The 27,676-nt window shown below is 42.3% G+C and overlaps 1 protein-coding gene across 19 annotated transcripts in view; it reads right to left on the reverse strand.

Annotated features, from left to right (window-relative positions):
- The window catches only part of LOC106586786 (peripheral plasma membrane protein CASK), a 236,097-nt gene that overhangs the window by 104,111 nt on the left and 104,310 nt on the right, over positions 1-27,676 (reverse strand). For all 19 annotated transcript variants that reach the window (XM_014174421.3, XM_014174439.3, XM_014174428.3 and 16 more), the window contains 3 exons: positions 13,505-13,610; positions 8,007-8,084; positions 7,658-7,730 (listed from right to left, as the gene is read on the reverse strand). In XM_014174421.3, the coding sequence (XP_014029896.1) occupies positions 7,658-7,730; positions 8,007-8,084; positions 13,505-13,610 (257 nt within the window). The remainder of the gene's footprint in view (positions 1-7,657; positions 7,731-8,006; positions 8,085-13,504; positions 13,611-27,676) is intronic.

The raw sequence follows: 27,676 nt of genomic DNA on the forward strand, positions 1-27,676 counted from the left end.
TTCCTTCTCCCTACTATCTACTCGCTCAACTCTTCTCAGCCTTCGCTTGTGGACTTCAGTGCACAACACATCAGCTGTCTGTGAAAAGCCCCAAAAAACTTTCCAAGTCAAACCTTCATACCATGACCGCTAACAGCTACACACAGCCTACATCATTGTCACGTCATAGACAACATACTAGCGTGTTAGTAAACCCGCTACAATCATGCAGTACAGTGTACAGTCAGAAAACAGTTTAGCAGTTACACCGCCGGGCCCCGGTGGCAATAAATTAATAAAACCAAAAGCTTACCTTGACTTGGAAGAGATCGACTGTTGGATAGCCATAGTCTGCTAGCTAACATAGCATCCCTCTCTGTTTGAGCCAGGTGTTTCAGTAGGCTAAATGCATTTTTTTGGGGGGGGGGGCTCCACTTTAAACCTGCTTTATCCTGGCTATTTACAGCAGATTAGTGCTGTAAATCACAACATCTCTTCCATGGCTCAGACTCATAATATATTCCAGTGGGCCACAGCAGAGTGTGTGTGTGTGTGTGTGTGTGTGTGTGTGTGGTGTGTGTGTGTGTGTGTGTGTGTGTGTGTGTGTGTGTGTGTGTGCGTGTACGTGTGTGTGTGTGAATGTAGCTGATTTTCAGAGCTTGACGTGTTTTTGTGTCACGGACCCCCCTGTGTCATTAAACTGTGTCATTAAGCACACCTGGTTCCAATTCTTCACTGATTGTGTTTGTATAAATGTGCCCTTTGTAGATTATTGTTCCCATGTCTGTTGGTGGTGTGAGTACCTATGCGTTGTCTCAGCCTGTGCTGTGTGTTATTGTTCCCATGTCTGTTGGTCGTGTGAGTACCTATGCGTTGTCTCAGCCTGTGCTGCGTGTTATTGTTCCAGTGTCCGTTGGTCGTGTGAGTACCTATGCGTTGTCTCAGCCTGTGCTGCGTGTTATTGTTCCCGTGTCCGTTGGTCGTGTGAGTACCTATGCGTTGTCTCAGCCTGTGCTGCGTGTTATTGTTCCCGTGTCCGTTGGTCGTGTGAGTACCTATGCGTTGTCTCAGCCTGTGCTGCGTGTTATTGTTCCCATGTCTGTTGGTGGTGTGAGTACCTATGCGTTGTCTCAGCCTGTGCTGCATGTTATTGTTCCCATGTCCGTTGGTGGTGTGAGTACCTATGCGTTGTCTCAGCCTGTGCTGCATGTTATTGTTCCCATGTCCGTTGGTGGTGTGAGTACCTATGCGTTGTCTCAGCCTGTGCTGCGTGTTATTGTTCCCATGTCTGTTGGTGGTGTGAGTACCTATGCGTTGTCTCAGCCTGTGCTGCATGTTATTGTTCCCATGTCCGTTGGTGGTGTGAGTACCTATGCGTTGTCTCAGCCTGTGCTGCATGTTATTGTTCCCATGTCCGTTGGTGGTGTGAGTACCTATGCGTTGTCTCAGCCTGTGCTGTGTGTTATTGTTCCCATGTCTGTTGGTCGTGTGAGTACCTATGCGTTGTCTCAGCCTGTGCTGCGTGTTATTGTTCCCGTGTCCGTTGGTGGTGTGAGTACCTATGCGTTGTCTCAGCCTGTGCTGCGTGTTATTGTTCCCATGTCTGTTGGTGGTGTGAGTACCTATGCGTTGTCTCAGCCTGTGCTGCATGTTATTGTTCCCATGTCCGTTGGTGGTGTGAGTACCTATGCGTTGTCTCAGCCTGTGCTGCGTGTTATTGTTCCCATGTCTGTTGGTCGTGTGAGTACCTATGCGTTGTCTCAGCCTGTGCTGCATGTTTTGTGCATTGCGTATTACGGGTCCCGTGTCGTTATACAAGGTTTCTCCTCGCTCTTTTGTTTGGGTACATCCCAGTGTTTTGTATACGTGTTTGTTTTGGGTGTATTAAAAACTCAGATGATGTATTCCTGCGCCTGTCTCCAAATCCTTTACACCAGCGTGACATTTTGTCTATATCCAGACACCAGGAACCATTGTTTCCCATTACAAGATAGTTATCAGTAGACACACACCATCCCACTCAGTCATAAATAACACTAACAAGACTATTAGGAAGCTTCTATGGCCACTAACACATTCTACCAGTTAACATTGTGTATACAGTAGGAAAAGCCACAGTCTATCTATTAATCGCTCTGCTAGTGCTGCCGCTTTCATCCCTCCATCCTTCCCTCGTTCTCTCCATTCATATGGAGAATGTGACATTTCCTCCATATTGAGCTATTAGCCTTCACAGATCAGCGTGTCGACAGGACAAACACACAGGCTGCCATTACTTCCACTGCCCCTCTTGGAGCCTATTGGGGTGAATAGATCATTGTTGGAAGCAGCAAACATTCACTTCTCTCTGTTGCTACAGTACGAAGAGTTGAGTTTTGCTATCATTCAATCAAATGTATTCATAAAGCCCTTTTATATCAGCCGATGTCCCAAAGTGCTTATACAGAAACCCAGGCTAAAACCCCAAACAGCAAGCAATGCAAATGTAGAAGCACAGTGGCTAGGGAATTGTATTTAATGTCCAGCTTTTGCCAATAAGTGTGTGTGTGTCTTAACAGAGGTACAGTGCCTTTGGAAAGAATTCAGAGCCCTTGACTTTTTCCACATTTTGTTATGCTACAACTTTATTCTAAAATGTATTAAATTGTTTTTTCCCCTCCTCATCAATCTACACACAGTACCCCTCAATGACAAAGCAAAAACAGATTTTTAGAAATTATTGCAAATTAAAAATAAATAACAATTTCTAAAAATCTGTTTTTGCTTTGTCATTGAGGGGTATTGTGTGTAGATTGATGAGGAGGGAAAAAAACTATTTAATACATTTTAGTATTCAGACCCTTTACTCAGTACCTTGTTGAAGCACCTTTGGTAGTGATTATGGCCTCGAGTCTTCTTGGGTATGACGCTACACGCTTGGCACACCTGTATTTGGGGAGTTTCTCCCATTCTTTTCTTCAGATTCTCTCAAACTCTGTCAGGTTGGATGGGAACGTTGCTGCACCACTATTTTCAGGTCTATCCAGAGATGTTCGATCAGGTTTACATCCGGACTCTGGTTTGGCCACTCAAGGACTTTCAGAGATTGTCCCGAAGCAACTCCTGCATTGTCTTGGCTGTGTGCTTAGGGTCATTGTCCTGTTGGAAGGTGAACCTTCCCCCCAGTCTGAGTTCCTGAGCGTTCTGGAGCAGGTTTTCATCAAGGATCGTACTTTGTTACCATTCATCTTTGCCTCGATCCTGACTAGTCTCCCAGTCCCTGCCGCTGAAAAACATCCCCACAGCATGATACTGCCACCACCATGCTTCACCGTAGGGATGGTGCCAGGTTTCCTCCAGACGTGACGCTTGGCATTCAGGCCAAAGAGTTAAATCTTGATTTCATCAGATCAGAGAATCTTGTTTCTCGTAGTCTGAGAGTCTTTAGGTGCCTTTGGCAAACTCTAAGTGGGCTGTCATGTGCCTTTTACTCAGGAGTGGCTTCCATCGGGCCACTCTACCATAAAGGTCTGATTGGTGGAGTGCTGCAGAAATGGTTGCCCTTCGGGAAGGTTCTCCCATCTCTGCAGAGGAACTCTAGAGCTCTGTCAAAGTGACCATCGGGATCTTGGTCACCTCCCTGACCAAGGCCCTTCTCCCCCGATTGCTCAGTTTGGCCAGGCGGCCAGCTCTAGAAAGAGTCTTGGTGTGTCCAAAATCTTTCCATTTAAGAATTATAGAGGCGACTATGTTCTTGGTGACCTTCAATGTTGCAGAAATATTTTGGTAACTTTCCCCAAATATGTGCCTCGACCAGGGGCGAAAATCTGATATCAACTTTGGAGGGGACAATTACATAAAATTTTCTCAAGAGCAATTCCTGAGGGGGACACCAAAAGTAGTGCTGTAACACATAGCCTACATTGTAATATGGTAAATGTATATTGAGGAACCAAAGAAATAAGGTGTTTGCCGTACTCCTAACTACCGGTACCCAAAAACTACACAACTAATCACAACAGCAATACCATTGCCTTTAACAAATCTTAGTTCAGTCACCAGTTTAAGTTGAGAGTGGGGGTATCCATGGCATTTTCCAATTATGTACCTATTTTACAAGTCAAAAAAATTGAGAACCTTTCATAATGTTGCCAAACAAAGACTCAACAAACTTACCTGAGACTCCCTGTCTCTGCCAGTCTGTCCCTGCATATCTGTCCCCAACTCTGCTGTCTGTGTGCCATCTGTTGCCTGCTCTGCCTAATGACATCATTGTGAAACATTTCCATTAGAATTTCATTTCTTTCTTATGAACATTTTATCAACTAGTCTTTGAGATATTAGGCTACTAGGGTTCTTACTATGCGTTTTGGTGTATTGAAAAATACTCTGATGTCCGTCTTTTATTTTTCTGCCATTTTTCTACCTGGCTGGCTGGCTGGCTGGCTGGCTGGCTGGCTACACACACACACATTGTGTAGGTTATTTACAGTAGGAGATGGGCTTCTATCATTCTATTTGGGCTTCGATCTAAAAGGTATCTAGCAAATGTGAAACGGATTAAAATGACAAGAGTTGACAGCTGTATTTACACAACATATGCTGCAACCTTTTGTAATTTTAATAGTTTGTTTCATATTGGCTGGCTTCCAACAATAGCTGAATTTGCAAAGCTAGCGAGCACCAATTCAGTTTCAGTGGTGTTTGCTATAATCTTTGCTACCCGGGTTAAATAAAGGTAAAATAAAATAAATAAATAAAAGTTCCCTTGCGACAATTTAGCTTTTGCAACGAGACCATTAAATGTATTTAAGACAATGGTAGAAGAGAGTGTAGTTCTGTTCAGTTTGGACTTCAGTTTATCGCTAACCTTATCACAGGGACTTTGAAGCACTAACTTACATCATCTGCATGCTGATCTTGGAATAAATTGACGATAGCAAAGATTCCATCTTTGACGACGCCACATAAATGGAATAGGTACTAGCTAGCTTAATAGTTAATATTTGCGTGCTAGCTCTGGATATTCAGCTAGTGTGTGTGTGCGATTGACTAGATTAACCTCACGTCAGTTACGTTCATTGAGTGCCTTTCAGACAGTAGATACGGCCCCTCTGTTACCTTGCCAACTAAGGAACTGGCAGTGGATCAAACCATTGTGAGGCAAAGGGTGGGGGGGGGGGTCGCAATCTTTTGAAACTTAAAAACGTGCTATTAAGTGTCTATAATCAGCACAATTGCTTTCATTGCGTATTATTAATATTATTTAAATTACATAGTTATGTTTCAGTGATATATTGGGGGGGACAAATCATATTTTTCCCAGGATGGGGGGGTCGTGTCCCCCCCGTCCCCCCCGGGATTTCTGCCCCTGGCCTCGACACAATCCTGTCTCCGAGCTCTACAAATTGACCGCATGGCTTGGTTTTTGCTCTGACATGCACTGTCAACTGCCTTTCCAAATCATGCCCAATCAATTGAATTTACCACAGGTGGACTCCAATCAAGTTGTAGAAACATCTCAATGATGATAAATGGAAACTGAATACTTATTTACATAAGATATTTATTTTTTACATTTTGTATACATTTCTAAAAATGTCTACAAACCTGTTTTCACTTTGTCATTATGAGGTATTGTGTGTGTGGATGGCAGAGGATTGTTAAAAAAAAACTATTTTAGAATGTAACAAAATGTGGAAAAAGTCAAGGGGTCTGAATACTTTCCAAAGGCACTGTATTTTACCTGCCAGTGCATTGCTGATCCAGTAAAAACTCTAGTCTGTCTCAGTGGCCCACCGCCCACAGTGCTGACCACGCATAGCTAGGTGAAGGCTTTGTGTGTTTGTGTTTGGCCTTTGTTATGAGATAATAACACACACACACAAACAGCTAATACACAGTATTTGAAGGGAAAGATGTAACATGTAACAGTGCTTGCCATGGGACAATGCATATGGCTTCTGCATTACTCTACAACAAATAGCCTAAAGTAAACAGACACAGGTGCTCGGACCAAGTTAGTGTTTGATTTTAACGGTATTCTTTACCATTCCACAATAACTATACAGTGAGGCATCGTTCCATCAACACCGTCTATCTGAAAACGGCTAGCTATTTACATGTGTACAGTACATCTCCTAGTTAATAGTCTGTAATCTCGTCCATTACCACAAGGTAATCAATCAAACATTCCAAACTGCATTATCATTTCTGTGTCCTGAAACTAAACATCAACATTCCGAACCCCCCCCCCCCATTTGATGTAATCTGGCATGTGACAGTCTGTGGTTACAATCTATCATACACACACATGATGTCTACGCGCACACACACACACACACACACACACAGCGTGGCGAGAAGAAGGGGTTATTATGAATAATACTAATAGAGATGTTCTGTGATTTATACTGATATTTATACTTCTAAGAGATTCAAATGAATTCAAAGACCTTGACTTTCACGCACTGACACACACAAGTTCCTCCATATTCAACAAGGACAGCGTCGCCATATTACCTCTGACAACTCTGTCAACAATGACTACACTACTCATAGTTACTGCAATCAATCTCTTGAGTTGTCAGAGTTAAAATGGCTGACGTTGACTAGTGGTTCTGGAGCAATATAGAGTAAAGATTGAAAGGTTATTGTTATCTATCCATTACCAGGGCAACAACAACAACAGCTCACAGGAGAAGTAAAAGAAAAACTGTTTTAGCAGCTTCATCTCAACCTTGCTAAAACCATGGCCAACGTCTTTAACTTGTTACCCAGAGTGTGAGCTAGCGATCTGTTTTCTCACAGTTTCCACCCTGTACAACTAACACAAGCTGTGTGGTTTACACTTTACAAACAAGCCTGCTAACACTAAGGCTCTCTATTTCTGTTATAACATGAATACTCTCACAGAAGGTCATTATGAAACTCTAAATATAAGCTCTACAGTTGATTTGGTTTAGGTAAATATATGCTTTAGCGCTGCTGGAGTGGTGTTGGAAATCCCAGACACAGACAGAGGAGGAAACGCTGAGAAGAGGAGCAGCACAACTCTTCACGTTCACACTTGTGAGCTATGGGTTAAGGCTCCAGAGTAGCGCAGCGGTCTAAGGTGCTGCATCTCTGTCCTAGAGGCGTCACTACAGACTCTGGTTCGATCCAGGGCTGTATCACAACTGGCCGTGATTGGGAGTCCCATAGGGCGGCGCACAATTGGCCCAGCGTTGTCCGGGTTAGAGGAGGGTTTGGCTGGGGTAGGCTGTCTTTGCAAAATAATAATTAACTGACTTGCCTAGTTAAATAAAAGTTAAATAAAAATAATCCATGCTGTCTGTCTGCATGCTGTGTTGCTTGTCCTATGTTGCTCAGTCTGTCTGTGTTGCTCTGCATGTGCTCACTGCTCATTGTTTGTCTGCATTGTTATTGGAATTGTTTTTAATAACCTGCCCAGGGACTGCGGTTGAAAATTAACGTTGATTAATGTTTCACTCTCCCTGTAAAAATAAACTCAAACTCACTTAGAAATGTTTCAGACAGACAGCCAGATTGAAAACAACGTCTGGGTCAAGAGAGAATTGAGGAGGGGAGGAGGGGACTGAGCACAGTAAAATCACAGCTAGGTTCCAACTCCAAGTAAACTCTGTTTCCGGGAGACACGTGCACAAACACACACTATCAAACGGAGACTAGGGCCTACCTTCACGTCTCGATGGATGACGTTGTTGTCATGACAATATCGCAGTGCCTCTAAGATCTGTCTCATGTAGTGACTGGAGCAGGAGAAAGGAAGGCAGAAATAAAACACCATGACTTGATTCTAACAATATTGTTGTAATAGCGGCAAGTGGTTATTTCTGTCCATGGTGTTTTGGTGTTCTTCTCTGAATTTATTTTTCGCTAGTTGTGTTAAATTAAGTTTTGAAAGGCTGAATGCCACATCGAAGTGCAGCCTTGGAGAAAAGTGAAGCCATCAGATTGAATCGAACTCAATGCAACAAGAGGACCTATTTCAAATGGAGCATCATGGGAAGTGGACTTGGTCTTACCTGGCCACCGCCTCACTGTAGACGAAGCCAGCGTCTGCCCTCTTCACAATCTCAAAACACAGGTCTGAACCATCCATACTGTAGGAGAGAGAGAGATAGATAGAGGGAGGGGGTAGAGGAAGGGAGTGGTAGAAGGTGAGTGAGTGGAAGAGGGGGAGAAAGAGAGAGAGAAGGGGAGAGAGAGGGAGCGAGAGAGAGAGAGAGAGAGAGAGAGGGTGGATAGGGAGAGGGAGTGGGAGAGGGGGAGAAAGAGAGAGAGGTAGAGAGAGAGAAGGGGGGAGAGAGAGAGAGGAGGTAAAGAAGAGAGAGAGAGAGGGGGGTGGATAGGGAGAGAGATAGAAGAAGATAGGTCAGTTTGGTATGAAGGTCAATGTAAACATCCAAACTTCAGGAGGTGAAAAGGTTATCTTATTAAAGTTTGAAGTGTGTGCCACTACTATGGGCCTGTTTGAAAGCTGTGCATGTATGTGCCTGTCTGTGCGTGTCTGTCTGTCTGTCTGTGCGTGTCTGTCTGTCTGTGCGTGTCTGTGCGTCTGTCTGTCTGTCTGTCTGTCTGTCTGTCTGTCTGTCTGTCTGTCTGTCTGTCTGTCTGTCTGTCTGTCTGTCTGTCTGTCTGTCTGTCTGTCTGTCTGTCTGTCTGTCTGTGTTTGTATGTGTGCATGTATGTACAGTGGGGAGAACAAGTATTTGATACACTGCCGATTTTGCAGGTTTTCCTACTTACAAAGCATGTAGAGGTCTGTAATTTTTATCATAGGTACACTTCAACTGTGAGAGACGGAATCTAAAACAAAAATCCAGAATATCACATTGTATGATTTTTAAGTAATTCATTTGCATTTTATTGCATGACATAAGTATTTGATCACCTACCAACCAGTAAGAATTCTGGCTCTCACAGACCTGTTAGTTTTTCTTTAAGAAGCCCTCCTGTTCTCCACTCATTACCTGTATTAACTGCACCTGTTTGAACTCGTTACCTGAATAAAAGACACCTGTCCACACACTCAATCAAACAGACTCCAACCTCTCCACAATGGCCAAGACCAGAGAGCTGTGTAAGGACATCAGGGATATAATTGTAGACCTGCACAAGGCTGGGATGGGCTACAGGACAATAGGCAAGCAGCTTGGTGAGAAGGCAACAACTGTTGGAGCAATTATTAGAAAATGGAAGAAGTTCAAGATGACGGTCAATCACCCTCGGTCTGGGGCTCCATGCAAGATCTCACCTCGTGGGGCATCAATGATCATGAGGAAGGTGAGGGATCAGTCCAGAACTACACGGCTGGACCTGGTCAATGACCTGAAGAGAGCTGGGACCACAGTCTCAAAGAAAACCATTAGTAACACACTACGCCGTCATGGATTAAAATCCTGCAGTGCACGCAAGGTCCCCCTGCTCAAGCCAGCGCATGTCCAGGCCCGTCTGAAGTTTGCCAATGACCATCTGGATGATCCAGAGGAGTAATGGGAGAAGGTCATGTGGTCTGATGAGACAAAAATATAGCTTTTTGGTCTAAACTCCACTCGCCGTATTTGGAGGAAGAAGAAGGATGAGTACAACCCCAAGAACACCATCCCAACCGTGAAGCATGGAGGTGGAAACATCATTCTTTGGGGATGCTTTTCTGCAAAGGGGACAGGACGACTGCACCGTATTGAGGGGAGGATGGATGGGGCCATGTATCGCGAGATCTTGGCCAATAACCTCCTTCCCTCAGTAAGAGCATTGAAGATGGGTCGTTGCTGGGTCTTCCAGCATGACAACGACCCGTAACACACAGCCAGGGCAACTAAGGAGTGGCTCCGTAAGAAGCATCTCAAGGTCCTGGAGTGGCCTAGCCAGTCTCCAGACCTGAACCCAATAGAACATCTTTGGAGGGAGCTGAAAGTCCGTATTGCCCAGCGACAGCCCCGAAACCTGAAGGATCTGGAGAAGGTCTGTATGGAGGAGTGGGCCAAAATCCCTGCTGCAGTGTGTGCAAACCTGGTCAAGAACTACAGGAAACGTATGATCTCTGTAATTGCAAACAAAGGTTTCTGTACCAAATATTAAGTTCTGGTTTTCTGATGTATCAAATACTTATGTCATGCAATAAAATGCACATTAATTACTTAAAAATCATACAATGTGATATTCTGGATTTTTGTTTTAGATTCCGTCTCTCACAGTTGAAGTGTACCTATGATAAAAATTACAGACCTCTACATGCTTTGTAAGTAGGAAAACCAGCAAAATCGGCAGTGTATCAAATACTTGTTCTCCCCACTGCATGTGTCTGTCTGTGTGTCCGTGTGTGTGTGTGTGTCTGTCTGTATGTGTGTCTGTCTGCATGTGTGTCTGTCTCTGTCTGTATGTGTCTGTGTGAGTGTGTGTTTGTGTGCGTGTCTGTATCTGACTGTTTGCATGAGTTAATGTCTGTATATGTGTGTTTGATAAAACTATGGATATTCCTTTAAAATGAAACGCGTTCGTTTTCATCGTATCCTTTGTTCGTGTGGAATCTTCAGGGACCTAAGGGGGGGGGGGGGTTCCTCTAGTGCGCAATCTTTGTCTAGAACAGAGTAGACTAGAACAGAACACAACAGAATAGAACAGAGTAGACTAGAACAGAACACAACAGAATAGAACAGAGTAGACTAGAACAGAACAGAACACAACAGAATAGATCAGAGTAGACTACAACAGAACACAACAGAATAGAACAGAGTAGACTAGAACAGAACACAACAGAATAGAACAGAGTAGACTAGAACAGAACAGAACAGAACACAACACAACAGAATAGATCAGAGTAGACTACAACAGAACACAACAGAATAGAACAGAGTAGACTAGAACACAACAGAATAGAACAGAGTAGACTAGAACACAACAGAATAGAACAGAGTAGACTAGAACACAACAGAATAGATCAGAGTAGACTACAACAGAACACAACAGAATAGAACAGAGTAGACTAGAACACAACAGAATAGAACAGAGTAGACTAGAACACAACAGAATATAACAGAGTAGACTAGAACAGAACACAACAGAATAGAACAGAGTAGACTAGAACAGAACAGAACACAACACAACAGAATAGATCAGAGTAGACTACAACAGAACACAACAGAATAGAACAGAGTAGACTAGAACACAACAGAATAGAACAGAGTAGACTAGAACACAACAGAATAGAACAGAGTAGACTAGAACACAACAGAATAGAACAGAGTAGACTAGAACACAACAGAATATAACAGAGTAGACTAGAACAGAACAGAACAGAATAGAACAGAGTAGACTAGAACAGAACAGAACAGAACACAACAGAATAGATCAGAGTAGACTACAACAGAACACAACAGAATAGAACAGAGTAGACTAGAACACAACAGAATAGAACAGAGTAGACTAGAACACAACAGAATATAACAGAGTAGACTAGAACACAACAGAATAGAACAGAGTAGACTAGAACACAACAGAATAGAACAGAGTAGACTAGAACACAACAGAATAGAACAGAGTAGACTAGAACACAACAGAATAGAACAGAGTAGACTAGAACACAACAGAATAGAACAGAGTAGACTAGAACACAACAGAATAGAACAGAGTAGACTAGAACACAACAGAATAGAACAGAGTAGACTAGAACACAACAGAATAGAACAGAGTAGACTAGAACACAACACTCTTCATATTCCACAATGATGGCTTTCTTTCTTTCTTTCTTTCTTTCTTTCTTTCTTTCTTTCTTTCTTTCTTTCTTTCTTTCTATCATTTTTCAGCAGACACCGTAGGTAGGACTCACCATCTCTTCCTTTACAGACCTCTTTCACTATTTCCCCCTCTTGCTCTTTCTTTCTTTCTTTCTTTCTTTCTTTCTTTCTTTCTTTCTTTCTTTCTTTCTTTCTTTCTTTCTTTCTTTCTTTCTTTCTTTCTTTCTTTCTTTCTTTCTTTCTTTCTTTCTTTCACCTCCCTGGCTACTCTCTCGACTTCACCCTTTCAGCCTTCTGCCATTCTCCTCTCTCTCTCTCAGCTTTCTCTCTCCTGATACTCTTTGTCTCGCTCCTCTGATTCTCTCCATCTCTCTACTCCAGTCCTATTATCACCAGAGGTGTAGTCCTGCCGCAGCGCACCGGAGCGTCACTCGCTACTTCTCACAATGGTGCCTGTTTACTAAAAGGTCGATCAAAGCTATTCAATGGCTGCAAAGTCACAATTTTTTTATTAGTATTCTACACAACAGAACCGAATGGAATAGCATGTTATTAACTGGGTGGTTTGAGCCCCGAATGCTGATTGGCTGACAGCCAAGGGTATATCAGACATTATTAACTGGGTGGTTCGAGCCCTGAATGCTGATTGGCTGAAAGCCATGGTATATCAGACCGTATACCACGGGCATGACAAAATATTTCGTTTAACTGCTCTAATTACGTTGGTAACCAGTTTATAATAGCAATAAGGCACCTCAGGGGTTGCTTCGTGCCTAAGAACAGCCATTAGCCGTGGTATATTGGCCATATACCATACCTCCTCTGGCCTTATTGCTTAAGTATAACGTTACCGTAAGACCAAAAACACCACCTTATGAGATTTTAGGATGATTAGCTGAGTGGTCACACTTTCTTCTCATGGGTCAAAACTTAACAGCTTGTGCACCACGGTGCCAGTAGGCAAAATATGAGCTTTGATTGAAACAAAATACAGGTAGGCCTATTCTATTGGTTACAACCATATGCTCAGGAAAACGTAGTTAGGCCTACCTACATAATGTACATACATACTGCACTGTACATACATACTACATCATTCAAGAACATCTGCATGCATATTCCCATGAATCTAATTGAGATCAAATTATTGGCACGCAGATGCAGTTTGGACGTTTCACTGGTAAAATAACAATAATTATTATTCACGATTGACAGGTGGCCTATTTTGAAATGAGGTATAATTTGGTGTTTGAAGGTATTCTGAATTGTATGCATATTCTAAAATGATACTCAATAGAATACATCTGTCGGTACAAATGATGATGTCATTTCAGAAATTATGACTTCATTGAGAAATTATGACGTCACTTTAAAAAAATTGCTTTTGCCTCAACACGTTCTATAAGAGCTTGCTACACTGACGTCTGCATGCGGCCACAGCTGCAGCTACACTCACTCATTTTACCCATACAGTACTCTGTCCTGATAACTAGCCTAGCTATGCTTGCGTTAGCGAGCAGTAGAAATCCATTACCGACGGTCAAATCAATTACACCACTAGTGGTGTGACCGCTCAGCGACATGACAGACTGAACTGATGGGGATGGGAGCGACCTCGGATTATAACTGATGAGATTAAACCTCATCACATTTGAAATAAAATACTTTTTAGATGCAAAAATGCTTATATCCTATGAATATGTATGTTGCTGTGTATAATTGAGTGAGTGTGAGAGTGTGTGCACGTGCATGTGTAATAGAGAAGGAACAGAGTTGTGACTCACAACTCGAAGACCATGTAGAGCATGCCGTCAGAGCTGTATGTCTCCACCAGCTCTACGATGTGAGGGTGCTTCAGCATGTGGCAGATACTGGCCTCTCTCTTCAGATCTGTGGAGGAAAGAAAGAGAGACAGAGAGGTTTGTTGTCAGGGGTTATAATTAATGTGGCAGAAAATGTTCTATAGAAAAGCATCAGAACTCACATAATATTAATGGGTGTGAGAGAGAGAGGTGTGACAGACACTGACGTTGGGGAAAGAGAGAGAGAACAATAAACATGCCTGCTCATTTCTATAAATACTCAAATCTGAAAAACAAAATAAATGTGATCATGTGAGAGAGATGAGTTTTGGGGAGAGTGACTATGCGTGGAGGGGAAAATGAGATGTCTTGAACAAATCATTATTTTTGAGTCTTCAACAGGTATGCAAATGAGGGAATTGCACTGTCATCCTAAACAGGAAGGATTGAACGTATAACTCTAATAGCTATTAAGCTCCTTAAACCAAGCTGGCTCCTCAGATACCAGTTAGAATGGTCACAGCAGCCAAACAGTTGAGAACATTAAATGTGTGTACATGTGATTTTTTTTCCTTTTAAAATGTATACGAGAGACTAGAGCAGGGATTCAATCACTTGCAGATAGTGGTTTTCCAGATAACTAGTGCTTTCAGAAGTGAGTATGATTTATACAGCAGTGTGTCTGGGATGGAGTTGACACTTGATTTAGAAACTAAGTAGTGACAGTGCAACTGACTCACTGTAGAGTCTGGTGATAAGACTAGCCAACACAGGGGGAGTTAGAGGCTTTTAATTGTATTTTTATTTAATAAACTAAGCAAGTCAGTTAAGAACTAATTCTTACTTACAACGACAGCCTAGGAATCGTGGGTTAACTGTCTTGTTCAGGGGCAGAATGACAGATTTTTACCTTGTCAACTCGGGGATTCGATCTAGCAACCTTTTGGTTACTGGCCCAATGCTCTAACCACTAGGTTACCTGCCACCCCTCAGGGGAACGTGAAGCTTAATCTAAACTGGGAATGTGCGTAACTCCTCTCTCCACTCCTTCCCTCTGTCCAACGTGAGGTCCGACCATGCCATCTTCCTCCCCTCTCCCTATGTACTACCTCTGTCCCTACCTAGCCCCCCTCCTTCTCTCTGTCCCTACCTCACCCTCCCTCTCTCTGTCCCCACCTCCCCACTCTCTCTCGCTGTCCCTCTCTCTACTGTCCTGCGTTTAAATGTATGACCCATTTGCCAAACAGACCAAAATAAATACCTCCAGCCTTTTATATCAAGTAGATTACTCACTGCACTATACTACTGAGAGAGAGAGAGAGAGAGAGACACAGAGAGAGAGAGCAAGAGACAGAAAAATAAGGAACAGCCCGTCAGAAATCAGCTCAATGTAATTCAAGAATCTATAGAATCTAACCACTTCTGGGAAAATTGGAACACACTAAACAAACAACACAAAGAGTTATCTATCCAAAACGGAGATGTATGGGTAAACCAGTTCTCCAATCTTTTTGGCCTTATAACAAAGAACAAACAGCAAAAATATATACATGATCAAATACAAATCTTATAATCAACTATTAAAGACTACCTGAACACACTGGATTCTCCAATTACATTGAATGAACTACAGGACAAAATACAAACCCTCCAACCCAAAAAGGCCTGTGTGGTTGACGGTATCCTAAATTAAATGATAAAATATACAGACCACAAATTTCAATTGGCTATACTTAAACTCTGTAACATCCTCAGCTCTGGCATCTTCCCCAATATTTGGAACCAAGGAGTGATCACCACAATCCACAAAAGTGGAGACAAATTTGACCCAAATAACTACCGGGGATATGCGTCAACAGCAACCAACAGAAAATCTTCTGCACTTTCATTAACAGCAGACTCATACATTTCATCAGCGAAAACAATGTACTGAGCAAATGTCAAATTGGCTTTTTAACAAATTGCCATACGACAGACCACGTATTCATCCTGCACACCCTAATTGACAAACAAACAAACCAAAACAAAGGCAAAGTGTTCTCATGCTTTGTTGATTTCAAAAAAGCTTTTGACTCAATTTGGCATGAGGGTCTGCTATACAAATTGACGGTAAGTGGTATTGGGGGAAAAACATACAACATTATAAAATCCATTTACACAAACAACAAGTGTGCGGTTAAAACTGGCAAAAAAGCACACATTTCCTTCCACAGGGCCGGAGGATGAGACAAGGATACAGCTTAAGCCCCATCCTTTTCAACATATATATCTACAGCATTATCTTCTCATTCTTCAAGCAGTGGAATGTTAGACATAGTTATTCTACAGACATACACACTCACACACCAACAAGCCCTGAAAGATCAGCCACTACAATATACTCCTATCCCTTCTTCTCCCCTCCCCTCCCCTCTCTTCTCCTCTTTCCTCTCTCATCTCCACTCCTTCCCTCTACCCTTCTGTCTTCCCCTCTCCTCCGCTCTCCTCATCCATCCATCCGTTACAGCAGGCACTTTCCTTGATATTCTCCTCCAGGCAACAGCTATTCTGGGAGGGAATATTGCCGCATGCCACACACACACACACACACACACACACACACACACACACACACACACACACACACACACACACACACACACACACACACACACACACACACACACACACACACACACACACACACACACACACACACACACATGCCGCACACACAAACGCATATCGCACACACACCCACAGACCCACATGCCACACACACACACACACACACACACACACACACACACACACACACACACACACACACACACACACACACACATGCCGCACACACACACATACATACACACACACTTATGCCGCACACACACACACACGCATGCCGCACACACACACACACAAGCACACACACATGCACACACACACACACGCATGCCGCAAACACACACACACACACACACATACACGTGTATAATATGCATAACCTTTGGGCTTTAAGAACACAATCCAGGAAAAAGTCTCCCTCTGAACTGCATGTACTTTTAATATCCTTCTCTGTAATGTAACACACATAAAAATAACTACACAGGTACACTTTTAAGACTGCAATACACATTTTTATGCATAGCTATATGGATTTCCTACACACACACACACACACACACTCACACTCACACATGTTGTATGTTATTTCCTGTCTCTGGAGACTGAGAACACTTATTCCAGAAGTCTGCCCTCCTGAGTCGTCACAACATTCCGGAAACACTCTTCATCCCATGTAGCCCTGGCTTAGCCCACAGTATTCCCATCCATCTCCCAGAGCAGGACAGGGATGTGTGAGAGAGGAAGACAGTCTCTCTGATCTCTCGTTTCACATTGCCTCTTTCTGTCATTCTTTCTCCTGGAACTCTGACATTGCCACTGCTGATGAATGTGAAATGTCCTCCAGTTGCTTCAAAATGGATTGCAGTCTGTGTGTACCAGTGTAGTTATTTTTATGTGTGCTACATTACAGAGAAGGATATTAAAAGTGTACCAGTGTAGTTATTTTTATGTGTGTTACATTACAGAGAAGGATATTAAGGGCAGACAAGCAGGAGGGGAAAGTATAAGGTGCATTAAATTGTGTTATATTCTCCTACATTCCTTTCACATTTCCACAAACTTCAAAGTGTTTCCTTTCAAATGGTATCAAGAATATGCATATCCTTTGTTCAGGGCTTTAGGTTAAGGATCCGCCCCTTTTTTTCAATTTTCACCAAAAATGACATACCCAAATCTAACTGCCTGTAGCTCAGGCCCTGAAGCAAGGATATGCATATTCCTGGTACCATTTGAAAAGAAACACTTTGAAGTTTGTTGAAATGTGAAAGAAAGAAATGTAGGAGAATATAACACAATATATCTGGTAAAAGATAATACAAAGAAAAAAACAACTGTTCTTTTGTATTTTTTTTTTAACTATCATCTTTGAAAGGCCATAATGTATTATTCCAGCCCAGGTGCAATTTAGATTTTGGCCACTAGATGGCAGCAGTGTATGTGCAACGTTTTAGACTGATCCAATGAACCATTGAATTTCTGTTTAAAATGTTGTATCAAGATTGCCCAAATGAGCCTAATTTGTTTATTAATAACTTTTCATGTTCAAAATTATGCACTCTCCTCACTGTAATAGCTACGGTATATTGGACAGTGCAGTTAGATTAACAAGAATCTAAGCTTTCTGACAATATCAGACATGTCTACGTCCTGGGAAATGTTCTTGTTACTTACAACCTCATGCTAATCGCATTAGCCTACGTAAGCTCAACCGTCCAGTGGAAGGGACATCGATCCAAAAGCAGGGATAGACCCTTTTTTTTTAGATTTTCGCTTAAATGACATACCAAAATCTAACTGCTTGTAGCTCAAGCCCTGAAGCAAGGATATGCATACTCTTGGTACCATTTGAAAGGAAACACTTTGAAGTTTGTGGAAATGTTAATTGAATGTAGGAGAATATAATGCAATATATCTGGTAGAAGAAAATACAAAGAAAAAAACAACCAGTCTTTTTCTACCACCATCTTTGAAATTCAAGAGAAAGGTCATAGTTCTAACCATCACTCTGGTTGTAATTCCGGTAGTGTCCATAAGATCGCAGCAGTGTATGTGCAAAGTTTAAGATGGATAACTTGAAGTATGACTGAACAACAAGACTTTTAGTGTGAAGTCCCCAGGTACATTTGGGCAAATCGTGAAGAAGACATTCTCATTCATTTTCCATTTTTCTGCAAGAATATCGTCAAATCTGTATACTTGGACTTTGATTTTGCTGTCCAAGTATTAGTAGCCATATTATAAGGTCAACATTTGCAACTCTGAATATCCTTATCATTTTTGTCCAAAATGAAAAGGCATGTTGTCGTACAAGGTTAGTAGCTACATTTTACGACATATACATGGTTTATGGATACTCCTGTAAAGCCCAGCTAGTTAGCTATCTAGCTAGCTTTGTTTGACCCCGATTGGTGCTTATTTGACAAAGATACAGTCGTTCAAGTAATGGCGCCCGCATCATCAGCATGCCATGAAGGCGTTGCTCTCTGACCAAATATGGTGTCCTATAGGATATCCTGTTTAGGATAGGGGACAGTATTTTCACGGCCGGATAAAAAAACGTACCCGATTTAATCTGGTTATTACTCCTGCCCAGAAACTAGAATATGAATATAATTATTTGATTTGGATAGAAAACTGTTTGAATGGTGTCTGTGAGTATAACAGAACTCATATGGCAGGCCAAAACCTGAGAAGATTCCATACAGGAAGTGCCCTGTCTGACCATTTCTTGTCCTTCTATAGCCTCTTTATCGAAAATAGAGGATCTCTGCTGTAACGTGACATTTTCTAAGGCTCCCATAGGCTCTCAGAAGGCGCCAGAACGGGGAATGATGACTCTGCAGTCCCTGGGCAAAAAAACAGTGGGGGTTTTGGAAAGTGGTCGTTCTGAGAACAGTGACACGGGCGCACGCGTGCATGTGAAGACTCCATTTTCTATTTCCAGTGTTTGAACGAAAACAAGGTCTCCCGGTCGGAATATTATCGCTATTTTATGAGAAAAATCGCATAAAAATTGATTTTAAACAGCGTTTGACATGCTTCGAAGTACGGTAATGGAATATTTTGATTTTTTTGTCACGATACGCGCCGACGCGTCACCCTTCGGATAGTGTCTTGAACGCAAGAACAAAACGCAGCTATTTGGATATAACTATGGATTATTTAGAACAAAAACAACATTGGGTGTTGAAGTAGAAGTCCTGGGAGTGCATTCTGACGAAGAACAGCAAAGGTAATCCAATTTTTCTTATAGTAAATCTGAGTTTGGTGAGTGCCAAACTTGGTGGGTGTCAAAATAGCTAGCCATGATGGCCGGGCTATCTACTCAGAATATTGCAAAATGTGCTTTCACCGAAAAGCTATTTTAAAATTGGACACCGCGATTGCATAAAGGAGTTCTGTATCTATAATTCTTAAAATAATTGTTATGTTTTTTGTGAACGTTTATCGTGAGTAATTTAGTAAATTCACCGGAAGTTTTCGGTGGGTATGCTAGTTCTGAACGTCACATGCTAATGTAAAAAGCAGTTTTTTTTATATAAATATGAACTTGATTGAACAAAACATGCATGTATTGTATAACATAATGTCCTAGGAGTGTCATCTGATGAAGATCATCAAAGGTTAGTGCTGCATTTAGCTGTGGTTTTGGTTTTTGTGATATTATATGCTAGCTTGAAAAATGGGTGTGTGATTATTTCTGGCTGGGTACTCTCCTGACATAATCTAATGTTTTGCTTTTGTTGTAAAGCCTTTTTGAAATCGGACAATGTGGTTAGATAAAGTAGAGTCTTGTCTTTAAAATGGTGTAAAATAGTCATATGTTTGAAAAATTGAAGTTTTTGAATTTCTGAGGTGTTTGTAATTCGCGCCACGCTCTATCATTGGATATTGGCGAGGCGTTCCGCTAGCGGCACATCTAGATGTAAGAGGATATACTACACCCCTAATGAAATAGTGAAGTCTTGTTACCTTCTAGAATCTTTGAGGAATAGATACGAATGTGATTTGACTCGTTGAAACAACATTTAGGGTGAGATTTTCACAGATTCCTTTCTTTGCAAATTGAACAAGTGGAAATACAAAGTCAATCGTGGATGCTATATGGACCTTTTTAGGATATGGAAAAGGATTTTATCTAACACAATATCTCTGGGAGCCTTTGGATGAGAAATCAGAGCAAGATTTCAGAATGTAAGTACACATTTCACCTTCAGAGGTGAATTTATCAAAACTATCACGATGAAAAAAGTGTTTTGTTGTTAGGAGCTCTCCTCAAACAATAGCATGGCATTTTTTCACAGTAATAGCTACTGTAAATTGGACAGTGCCGGTATATTAACAAGAATTTAAGCTTTAAGCCGATATAAGAAACTTATATGTTGAGACATTTGTTGTTTCTATAGAATCTGCAATCTTGACATCACGCGCTGCATGACTTACAACTGTCCCGTTGACGGAACGCAGATCCTTATTAAGATCCTACATCTGTAGGTAGCGGGCTACAGGTACTGTGGAAAACATATACGACCCACGCGCCACTCTCCCCTTTCAAGCTTACAGAACTCTTGCAGCCAGGTAGAAATATAGCTGGACTAAACCATAGCCACAATGAGTAGGGGTGCACATAACCAATTACAGTGGGGGGAAAAAGTATTTGATCCCCTGCTGATTTTGTACGTTTTCCCACTTACAAAGAAATGATCAGTCTATAATTTTAATGGTAGGTTTATTTGAACAGTGAGAGACAGAATAACAACAAAAAAATCCAGAAAAACACATGTCAAAAATGTTATAAAATGATTTGCATTTTAATGAGGGAAATAAGTATTTGACCCCTCTGCAAAACATGACTTAGTACTTGGTGGCAAAACCCTTGTTGGCAATCACAGAGGTCAGACATTTCTTGTATTTGGCCACTAGGATTGCACACATTTCAGGAGGGATTTTGTCCCACTTCTCTTTGCAGATCTTCTCCAAATCATTAAGGTTTCGAGGCTGACGTTTGGCAACTCGGACCTTCAGCTCCCTCCACAGATTTTCTATGGGATTAAGGTCTAGAGACTGGCTAGGCCACTCCAGGACCTTAATGTGCTTCTTCTTGAGCCACTCCTTTGTTGCCTTGGCCGTGTGTTTTAGGTCATTGTCATGCTGGAATACCCATCCACGACCCATTTTCAATGCCCTGGCTGAGGGAAGGAGGTTCTCACCCAAGATTTGACAGTACATGGCCCCGTCAAATGATGCGGTGAAGTTGTCCTGTCCCCTTAGCAGAAAAACACACCCAAAGCATAATGTTTCCACCTCCATGTTTGACGGTGGAGATGGTGTTCTTGGGGTCATAGGCAGCATTTCTCCTCCTCCAAACACGGCGAGTTGAGTTGATGCCAAAGAGCTCCATTTTGGTCTCATCTGACCACAACGCTTTCACCAGTTGTCCTCTGAATCATTCAGATGTTCATTGGCAAACTTCAGACGGGCATGTATATGTATTCTTGAGCAGGGGACCTTGCGGGCACTGCAGGATTTCAGTCCTTCACGGCGTAGTGTTACCAATTGTTTTCTTGGTGACTATGGTCCCAGCTGCCTTGAGATCATTGACAAGATCCTCCCATGTAGTTCTGGGCGGATTCCTCACCGTTCTCATGATCATTGCAACTCCACGAGGTGAGATCTTGCATGGAGCCCCAGGCCGAGGGAGATTGACAGTTCTTTTGTGTTTCTTCCATTTGCGAATAATCGCACCAAATGTTGTCACCTTCTCACCAAGCTGCTTGGCGATGGTCTTGTAGCCCATTCCAGCCTTGTGTAGGTCTACAATCTTGTCCCTGACATCCTTGGAGAGCTCTTTGGTCTTGGCCATGGTGGAGAGTTTTGAATCTGATTGATTGATTGATTGCTTCTGAAGACAGGTGTCTTTTTTACAGGTAACAAGCTGCGGTTAGGTTAGGAGCACTCCCTTTAAGAGTGTGCTCCTAATCTCAGCTCGTTACCTGTATAAAAGACACCTAGGAGCCAGAAATATTTCCGATTGAGAGGGGGTCAAATACTTATTTCCCTCATTAAAATGCAAATCAATTTATAACATTTTTGACATGAGTTTTTCTGGATATTTTTGATGTTATTCTGTCTCTCACTGTTCAAATAAACCTACCATTAAAATTATAGATGGATCCTTTCGTTGTCAGTGGGCAAACATACAAAATCAGCAGGGGATCAAATACTTTTTCCCCCCACTGTAACTAGTTCATACCTTATTTAAACATAATTTCATCACATTCTTCATAGGCCTTCTACTCAAACCGGTTCACATCTTCAATAGCAGTGATCTAATTGAACAAAAAAAAATATATATATATAACAAAACTACCAGCGATAGTTGGGAGTGTTTGTCCTAAGAGAATGACCCATACGGTTAGCATAGTGGCTAGCCTTCACCAACATTGCTTAACTAATGCTTACATTTCGAAAGAAAAACTGTGTTTTTAGCTCCCAGTGATACTGTAGCTCTCAGGACAATGTGTGTGTGTGTGTGTGTGTGTGTGTGTGTGTGTGTGTGTGTGTGTGTGTGTGTGTGCTGGAAGTGACCAAATGGAAATGATTCTCAGATCACTGCATCAGCAGTACAGCTAACCTCAGAAGAGAGGCAATGAATGGCTGCTGATGAATGAGGAGGGAGGGAGAGAGGGAAAAAGAGAGAGATTGCATAAGTGTGGTTGAATGAAAGAGATGAAATGAATGAAAATGAGGAGGAAGGGAGGGAGAGAGGGAGAGAAAGTGAGGGAGGGGGTGGGAGGGGGATGGAGGGAGAGAGAGTGAGGGGGAGGAAGGGAGGGAGGGAAGGAGGGAGAGAGGGAGGGAGGGTTGGGAGAGAGGGAGGGAGGGTTGGGAGAGATGGAGGGAGGGAGGGAGAGAGGGAGGGAGGGAGAGAGGGAGGGTTGGGAGAGATGGAGGGAGGGAGGGAGGGTTGGGAGAGATGGAGGGAGGGAGGGAGGGTTGGGAGAGATGGAGAGAGGGAGAGAGAGAGGGCGAGAGAGAGGGAGGGAGGGAGGGAGAGAGAGAGGGAGGGAGGTGGAGTGAGATAGATCACACTCTACAGACCATGTCCTAGACCATGCACTTTCTACAAAGCCAGAGGAAGACCCAGGAGGAATGTCCAAACCTCAGTATGTCTTTGACACACCCATGCAAACTGCAGGAGGAATGTGAAACAGCGTCATGTTCAATTACTCACCACAGTTGAAGCAGATGGGAGGGGAGGAGAGGACAGGGGGGAAGAGAGAGATAGATGTGATCTCAACAGAGGTCCCTGTTACTCCAGCTGGGAGTCAAAGCCTGCTCTGGAGGGGGACCGGAACTCTCAGTGTGTGTCTGTGTCTGTGTCTGTGTCTGTGTCTGTGTGTGTGTGTGTGTGTGTGTGTGTGTGTGTGTGTGTGTGTGTGTGTGTGTGTGTGTGTGTGTGTGTGTGTGTGTGTGTGTGTGTGTGTGCGCATGTGATTATTCTCCTGCTGGTAGTCATTGCCTGCTCTGGAGGGGGACCGGAACTCTCAGTGTGTGTGTGTGTGTATGTGTGTGTGTGTGTGTACATGTGCGTGTGCCGGTGTGATTTTTCTCCTGCTGGTAGTCGTTGCTTGCTCTGGAGGGACAACAGAGACAGGCCCGGCTACACAAGGTATCACACTGAGAGCTCTAGGCTCCAGGTACCACTACTACTGGCTACCACCTGGAGAGGACAGGGAGGGAAAGAGAGGGAGGGAGGGAGGGAGGAGGGAGGGAGGGAGGGAGGGAGGGAGGGAGGGAGGGAGGGAGGGAGGGAGGGAGGGAGGGAGGGGTGGACGGAAAGTGATGAATCTATCTGGTTCTCTGGCGTGCTTTTCTCCTTCCTCTCTTCTGCAGCAATTTGTATTTATTATTTAATTTATTTCCGGATCTTTCTTGGGCTCAATCACGATTACGCTGTTACATATAAAAAACAGTACATAACAACACACATTATTACACCACTACTCTACCACTACATATCTGCAATACAACACATTATTACACCACTACTCTACCACTATATATCTGCAATACAACACATTATTACACCACTACTCTACCACTACATATCTACAATACAACACATTATTACACCACTACTCTACCACTATATATCTACAATACAACACATTATTACACCACTACTCTACCACTATATATCTACAATACAACACATTATTACACCACTACTCTACCACTATATATCTACAATACAACACATTATTACACCACTACTCTACCACTATATATCTACAATACAACACATTATTACACCACTACTCTACCACTATATATCTACAATACAACACATTATTACACCACTACTCTACCACTATATATCTACAATACAACACATTATTACACCACTACTCTACCACTATATATCTACAATACAACACATTATTACACCACTACTCTACCACTATATAGCTACAATACAACACATTATTACACCACTACTCTACCACTATATATCTACAATACAACACATTATTATACCACTATATATCTACAATACAACACATTATTACACCACTACTCTACCACTATATATCTACAATACAACACATTATTACACCACTACTCTACCACTATATATCTACAATACAACACATTATTACACCACTACTCTACCACTATACATCTACAATACAACACATTATTACACCACTACTCTACCACTATATATCTACAATACAACACATTATTACACCACTACTCTACCACTATATATCTACAATACAACACATTATTACACCACTACTCTACCACTATACATCTACAATACAACACATTATTACACCACTACTCTACCACTATATATCTACAATACAACACATTATTACACCACTACTCTACCACTATACATCTACAATACAACACATTATTACACCACTACTCTACCACTATATATCTACAATACAACACATTATTACACCACTACTCTACCACTATATATCTACAATACAACACATTATTACACCACTACTCTACCACTATATATCTACAATACAACACATTATTACACCACTACTCTACCACTACATATCTACAATACAACACATTATTACACCACTACTCTACCACTATATATCTACAATACAACACATTATTACACCACTACTCTACCACTACATATCTACAATACAACACATTATTACACCACTACTCTACCACTATATATCTACAATACAACACATTATTACACCACTACTCTACCACTACATATCTACAATACGAAATCAATAATACAACAAAATAACAATATTGAAATATATGTGTATGTAGTGTGTGTGTGAATGTGTGTGCCTGTGTGTGTGTGTGTGTGTCTCTCTTCACCGTTCCATAAGGTGTAGTTTTTATCAGTTATTTAAATCTGATTTCACTGCTTGACTGAGTTACTTGATGTGGAATAGAGTTCAGTAGAGTCATGGCTCTATGTAGTACTGTGCGTTTCCCATAGTCTGTTCTGGACTTGGGGACTGTGAAGAGACCTCTGGTGGCATGTCTTGTGGGGTATGAATGGGTGTCTGAGCTGTGTGCTAGTTGCCTAAATAGACAGCTTGGTGATTTCAACATGTCAATACCTCTCACAAAGACAAGCAGTGATGCAGTCAATCTCTCCTCTACTTTGAGCCAGCAAAGATTGACAGGCATATTAATAATGTTGGTTCTCTGTGTACATTTACAGTGGGGGAAAAAAGTATTTGATCCCCTGCTGATTTTGTATGTTTGCCCACTTACAAAGAAATGATCAGTCTATAATTTTAATAGTAGGTTTATTTGAACAGTGAGAGACAGAATAACAACAAAAAAATCCAGAAAAACGCATGTCAAAGATGTTCTAAAATGATTTGCATTTTAATGAGGGAAATAAGTATTTGACCCCTCTGCAAAACATGACTTAGTACTTGATGGCAAAACCCTTTTTGGCAATCACAGAGGTCAGACGTTTCTTGTAGTTGGCCACCAGGTTTGCACACATCTCAGGAGGGATGTGTGCAAACCTGGTGGCCACTCCTTTGTTGCCTTGGCCGTGTGTTTTGGGTCATTGTCATGCTGGAATACCCATCCACGACCCATTTTCAATGCCCTGGCTGAGGGAAGGAGGTTCTCACCCAACATTTGACGGTACATGGCCCCGTCCATCGTCCCTTTGATGCGGTGAAGTTGTCCTGCCCCCATAGCAGAAAAACACCCCCAAAGCATAATGTTTCCACCTCTATGTTTGACGGTGGAGATGGTGTTCTTGGGGTCATAGGCAGCATTCCTCCTCCTCCAAACACGGCGAGTTGAGTTGATGTCGAAGAGCTCCATTTTGGTCTCATCTGACCACAACACTTTCACCAGTTGTCCTCTGAGTCATTCAGATGTTCATTGGCAAACTTCAGACGGGCAGGGGGACCTTGCGGGCGCTGCAGGATTTCAGTCCTTCATGGCGTAGTGTGTTACCAATTGTTTTCTTGGTGACTATGGTCCCAGCTGCCTTGAGATCATTGACAAGATCCTCCCGTGTAGTTCTGGGCGGATTCCTCACCGTTCTCATGATCATTGCAACTCCACGAGGTGAGATCTTGCATGGAGCCCCAGGCTGAGGGATATTGACAGTTCTTTTGTGTTTCTTCCATTTGCGAATAATCGCACCAACTGTTGTCACCTTCTCACCAAGCTGCTTGGCGATGGTCTTGTAGCCCATTCCAGCCTTGTGTAGGTCTACAATCTTGTCCCTGACATCCTTGGAGAGCTCTTTGGTCTTGGCCATGGTGGAGAGTTTGGAATCTGATTGATTGATTGCTTCTGTGGACAGGTGTCTTTTATATAGGTAACAAGCTGCGGTTAGGAGCACTCCCTTTAAGAGTGTGCTCCTAATCTCAGCTCGTTACCTGTATAAAAGACACCTGGGAGCCAGAAATCTTTCTGATTGAGAGGGGGTCAAATACTTATTTCCCCCATTAAAATGCAAATCAATTTATAACATTTCTGCCATGCGTTTTTTCTGGATATTTTTTTGTTATTCTGTCTCTCACTGTTCAAATAAACCTACCATTAAAATTATAGACTAATCCTTTCTTTGTCAGTGGGCAAATGTACAAAATCAGCAGGGGATCAAATACTTTTTTCCCCCACTGTAAGTGCCAGCTTACAGTGGGGAAACTGACTGTAACTCTTTGTTAAGTGTTGCAGTGATTTCACTTGCTATGGTAACTGACGTGTATAGTGTTGAGTCATCAGCATAGATAGACACACAGGCTTTACTCAGAGCCAGTGTAAGGGGCCTAGACAGCTGCCCTGGGGAATGCCTGACTCTACCTGGATTATGTTGGAGAGGCTTCCATTAAAGAACATCCTCAGTGTTCTGTTAGACAGGTAACTCTCGATCCACCAATATAGCAGGGGTTGTAAAGCCATTACACATACGTTTTTCCAGCAACAGATTATGATCCATAATGTCAAAAGCTGCACTGAAGTCTAACAAAACAGCTCCCACAATCTTCCTATTATCAA

Source organism: Salmo salar, chromosome 25, assembly GCF_965601325.2.
Source record: "Salmo salar chromosome 25, fSalSal1, whole genome shotgun sequence".
Lineage (NCBI taxonomy): Eukaryota > Metazoa > Chordata > Actinopteri > Salmoniformes > Salmonidae > Salmo > Salmo salar.